Raw genomic sequence first — 4,747 nt, 5'->3', positions numbered from 1 at the left:
AGAAAAAAATGGCGCAAAAGGGAAGTCACGTAATACATGTGCGCGCGTTTAGGGCGTGGTTAGGGAAAGGGGATCGGGGACTGACACTCCTCAATCCAGGTTCCATGTTGGTGAAGAAAACAAGATGGCGAGCCAACCCAGAACCTCTTGAAGTAGCAAAGGACCAAGCGCCCTCTGCTGGACACTTGACAACCCTTTTCATCCTGTGGAACTAGTAGGAACTTTCCTCATTCCCCTGCAAACCGCAGAGCATTCTGGACAATCGAACTCGAACTCACGAACACTCCTGAGCCGAAGTTGCGAGGAAAGACATACAAGTTTGTCTTTGGGTTTTATTCAGTCTATTGCTGAATCACTTTGAGTTATATGTATTTCATTTTATTTTTATTTCCATTCACAGAAATACTGTAAAGTATTATTGTACAATTTGAAATTAAGGAAACTTAATTTAATTTAGAATGGGATAAAATAAATAAATAGAATTAAAACAAAACTAGAACTTGATACGTGAACTTGAATCAACTAGAACTAAACTTTGAACAACTAGAACTGAAACTAAAAGAAAAAACAAAATCGATCTCAATCCTAACTTAAAGGTTGAACAAAACTGAATTTAAGAGCTAACCTAGATTAAAGAAAAATATCCTTTTAATCTAAATCATAAGATCAAAACCAACTGGGATTACTATGTTTAATGTTATGTGTCTTTGTATTGTTTATGTATGTCTAATTAAATAAGCTGGCTAATTCCAATTATATTGTGGTATGTGGTCTTTTTCCTTTGGTTTTTCAAAGTACAAGTTTAATATTCTAATAGTTGAACCTACTGGTCCAGATTTACTGTAGCTATCCCTCACAGGTGGTACATTTGCTCCAATGATCAGAGCTTTTCATGGTCGCAACGCTCACACCTGATTCTTTCAAGTCAATGAAACTCCATTTGACAATCATTTTATTTTATCAATTAATTGTGTCATAAACATGTCTATTCGTGTTTAGGACCAGCAATAACATATATGCATACACAACAAGAGCTTTCAGAACGATCTCCTGTCTTCCTCCCGGGACAGATGGAGGGTATGAGTGCAGTAAGGATCGATGTGGAGAGACTCGCAACGATCAGCACGCCTGCCACTGCTCTGAAGACTGCCTGTCCAGAGGAGACTGCTGCACAAACTACAGGAAACTCTGTAAAGGTTTGCACTTTTGCAGTATCTTCTCATTGCATTTTTAAGCTGTAGGCTAAACTCACTTTGTAGAAAGTTCTTTCATTCTCTCTAGCTGCTCACGCCTACACATGACTATACACACATCCTTCCAGTGTGTCTGGGAGAAAACCCATCAAATCTGGGATTTGCAAATATTTGTCTTTACATTTCTGCTTTTGTATGTGATTACACCTCAAACTTTATTCACAGGTAAAAAAAAAACATATAAACATAACAAAAAAGCATTGGTATATGAGTCCTTAAAGTCCTCCTCCGATGAAAATCCTGTTTTTAGAGTTTTTAACATGTCTGTGTGTCATTTTTCTTCTGAAAGAGAACAAATGTAATAAGAAATCATTTTGTTTTTACATTTCCGAGTATTTCTCCTTTTAAATCAATCAAACTGTCTTGGACAGACTCTGTTTGAATGAATGATCTTCTTTCCATCAACAGCTCTGCTGCACATGCACTAAACCCTCATCTGTTCCTAGTGTCTAGTTCAGGTTCTGGAGAAGAGAAGATGGTATCTTCACATTGACTGCAGTCAAATGAGCCGCCGTTCACATTTCTGTGGTCAAATCAGCATCACTGGATTTTTGGTGTGAGTTTCATCCAATACTTACGGTAGCAGGACTGAGAACGCTGGAAAATCTCCACCAGACTCCACGGAGCTTCTTGATGTGACCACGGAAATGTGAACGGCGGCTCATTTGACCGCAGTTGGAAAGGATTGTAAATCAATGAAAGAGCATTTTGATGTTAGCTTTGATTATTTTATCAAGAACTCTGAGAAACCAATGATTGAATGTATTGATCACAGTCAATAAACATTGGAGAATTAGCTAAAAGAGTCTTTGGTGAACTGGAAGGAGAAAGAATCAGGATTTTGGAGGAAGTTCTGTCCATGAAGATCTTCACTTCCTCGTCCAGCTGATATCCGGATCAGAACCAGACGGCTGGACATTACCCAGATTGATGGATGTTTTCATGTAGCAGTGGGAAGATTTATGCTAGTGAGACACAGAGCTATCATAATCAGACAGGGGGGATCAGGGGCGGAGCTACTCAGCTCAGCTCCAAAAGCCACGCCCCCTCAGAGGAGATTTTGGAAACAGAGGCTTCAGATCAACATGAAAAATGTCTTTTTAAGACAATTAGGTTGTGGGATTTTGGTTAAAAACTTCATAATCAGAATTAGAACAGAATGTTTTTTTTTAATAAAAAAATGTCATGGTAGAACTTTAAATGTTCTTGTAGGTTTAAAGTGTAAAGTAACAGAACAGGAGATTTGTTCACTCATGTGAAACTACAGTTTGTATAAGTTTGTTTGACTGAAGTTTCATCAAAATAACTGTTCTGTTCTGACTGTTTTCATGCTTTAAACTGATAGAATCATATTTGCTCAGGCACAAACTAAACAGACCGTCTCTCAGTCCAGAACTCTCCTGCTTTTCTAAAAGTGAAATCCAGTTCTGGAAAACACAGCTGGTTAACATTGTTCTCTTCAACCTCTCAGCAGAGCAAGATAAAAGTCAAGTCTTAGTCAAAACTGCCCTATGGGTGCGTACTGTCTGTCTCCGGGTGAAAAAGGAACAAATCTGTATGGGACCCACAGGTGGTCCACTCGAAATATCAAGGTTGTAGACGGCTCAGAGAGTCTGTACAGGCAAACTGTTCATGTGCATTTTGCTCTACAAACATGCACACTTGTAAAAACAACAGACAGCATAGAAGTGGGGGTGAGGAAGGTGACCTCGACTTGTACAGATTTGGCATTTTTTGATTCCCCAAAACCCTGTGGAGAACACAGAGTACTCACACCTGTCTAACGACGAGAGAGGAGTGCAAAGGTCTGTACAACACCTGTATGTCGTTGGTGCATGGGACTTACATTAACCTTACAAATACTCCATAATACACTTACTACATCCACAACAATTATTTGTTACATTTTCAATGAGCTGTAAAAGACACACCTGTGCTCCCCCTACCCTCATGCTCTCTAATGGGGTCCAGATGACCCCACTTCATTGTAAACATGTCTAGGATAGCACCAGGGTTACGATGCGACTTGTGCTGCCTGCTCCTCTCCACGACCCCCACAGGCACAAACATCCCACAGCACCAGGACAGGGGTTGTGTTTGCTACCAAACCTTCAAGCAGCGCCTCTCTCAGCACATGTAACTCCTGTACGTAGGAAGTTGTTGGTCATTTATAGACCATTGTTAAAATGTGATTAAAATCAAATAGATGAGGAAGGAAACACTCCCAACATTTAGGTTGGCTTTCAATACTCAGTAGTTGGTGGCATTTTATTTTCATTTGTTTTATTGCATTCTTACGTGTCTTTTTTTATTTTTATTGCTAATTCTGTGTTTGTAACTTTATGCTGTTTTTAGTATTGGTTCTCAATTTATCAAATTTAATTTTTTTTTGTCTTTCTTTACTGTGAAGCATGGACATGCACAGGATTTTTGAGGGGCAGGGACACAAAGTCATAGAAAGGCAACAAAACATTTTTTTTTAATTATTTTTCCTTTAAAAAATATGTAAATAAAGGAAAATTTCAAAATAAAGTACTAAAAGATAATTACATGACCTGTGTAGATGAAAGTGTTACAAGTGTCATTTTTTATGTAAACAATTTATTGTCAACATGAGTTCACTTTATCATAGACTTGGAAAACATCCAAACCATTATAACACTCTTTATTTTGGTGTTATGATGCAGCAGAATCAGCATGAATCAAGTTTATTCCAAATTGTAATATTTGAAACACAAATCCCACAACTTTCATCAGTCTTGACAATCTTTTGAACACCGTAACTCTTTAATTGTTTATGAAATCAGCCTAATTCTAGATAGATAGATAGATAGATAGATAGATAGATACTTTATTAATCCCAAGGGAAATTATGGCAGTCTGTAGCTCCAGGTCATTCACACAGATTAGAAATAAATAAATAAATAAATAAAAACAAGTAATAAATATCTTTAAAAGGTGGTGGTGGTGGGGGGGGGGTAGACAATTAGATCATTAAGAGCAATAAAAGACTTTTTCTTTAGCTCCACCAGGATCCTCCGCTCCACCACAGACTCAACCGACTCCAGACTCTGACCCACCACGTTACCTGCCTTCCTGGTAAGGCGGTTTAGTCTTTTCATGTCCTTTCCACTAGCACTGCCCCCCCAGCACACCACTGCATATAAAAGAGCACTGGAAACAACAGCCTGCCAGAAAATAAAAAGCAGCTTGGGACACACATTAAAAGAAGCAAGTCTCCTTAAAAAGTACATCCTGCTCTGGGTTTTTTTGTAGATGGCGTCAACATTTGGTGACCACCTCAGTTTATTGTCCAGGTGAACTCCCAGGTATTTATAGGTGGTGACCACCTCCACCTCTTCTCCATCAATGGTGATGATGGGCTGTAGAGCAGCAGGTGTCCGGTGGAAGTCCAGCACCATTTCTTTGGTTTTTGAAATGTTCAGGTGTAGTTTATTCCGCCGACTCCAGTCCACAAAGTCCTGCACCAGGCC

At 38.9% G+C, this 4,747-nt stretch overlaps 1 protein-coding gene across 4 annotated transcripts in view; it reads left to right on the top strand.

Annotated features, from left to right (window-relative positions):
- Window positions 1-4,747, top strand: part of enpp2 (ectonucleotide pyrophosphatase/phosphodiesterase 2) — a 56,760-nt gene that overhangs the window by 13,171 nt on the left and 38,842 nt on the right. For all 4 annotated transcript variants that reach the window (XM_024267605.2, XM_024267607.2, XM_024267604.2 and 1 more), the window contains exon 4: window positions 1,071-1,196. In XM_024267605.2, coding sequence (XP_024123373.1) covers window positions 1,071-1,196 — 126 coding nt within the window. The remainder of the gene's footprint in view (window positions 1-1,070; window positions 1,197-4,747) is intronic.

The sequence above is a fragment of the Oryzias melastigma genome, linkage group LG16 (genome assembly GCF_002922805.2).
Source record: "Oryzias melastigma strain HK-1 linkage group LG16, ASM292280v2, whole genome shotgun sequence".
NCBI lineage: Eukaryota > Metazoa > Chordata > Actinopteri > Beloniformes > Adrianichthyidae > Oryzias > Oryzias melastigma.
The sequence above is the reverse complement of the archived record's forward strand: the minus strand, read 5'-3'. Positions and strand labels throughout refer to the sequence as shown.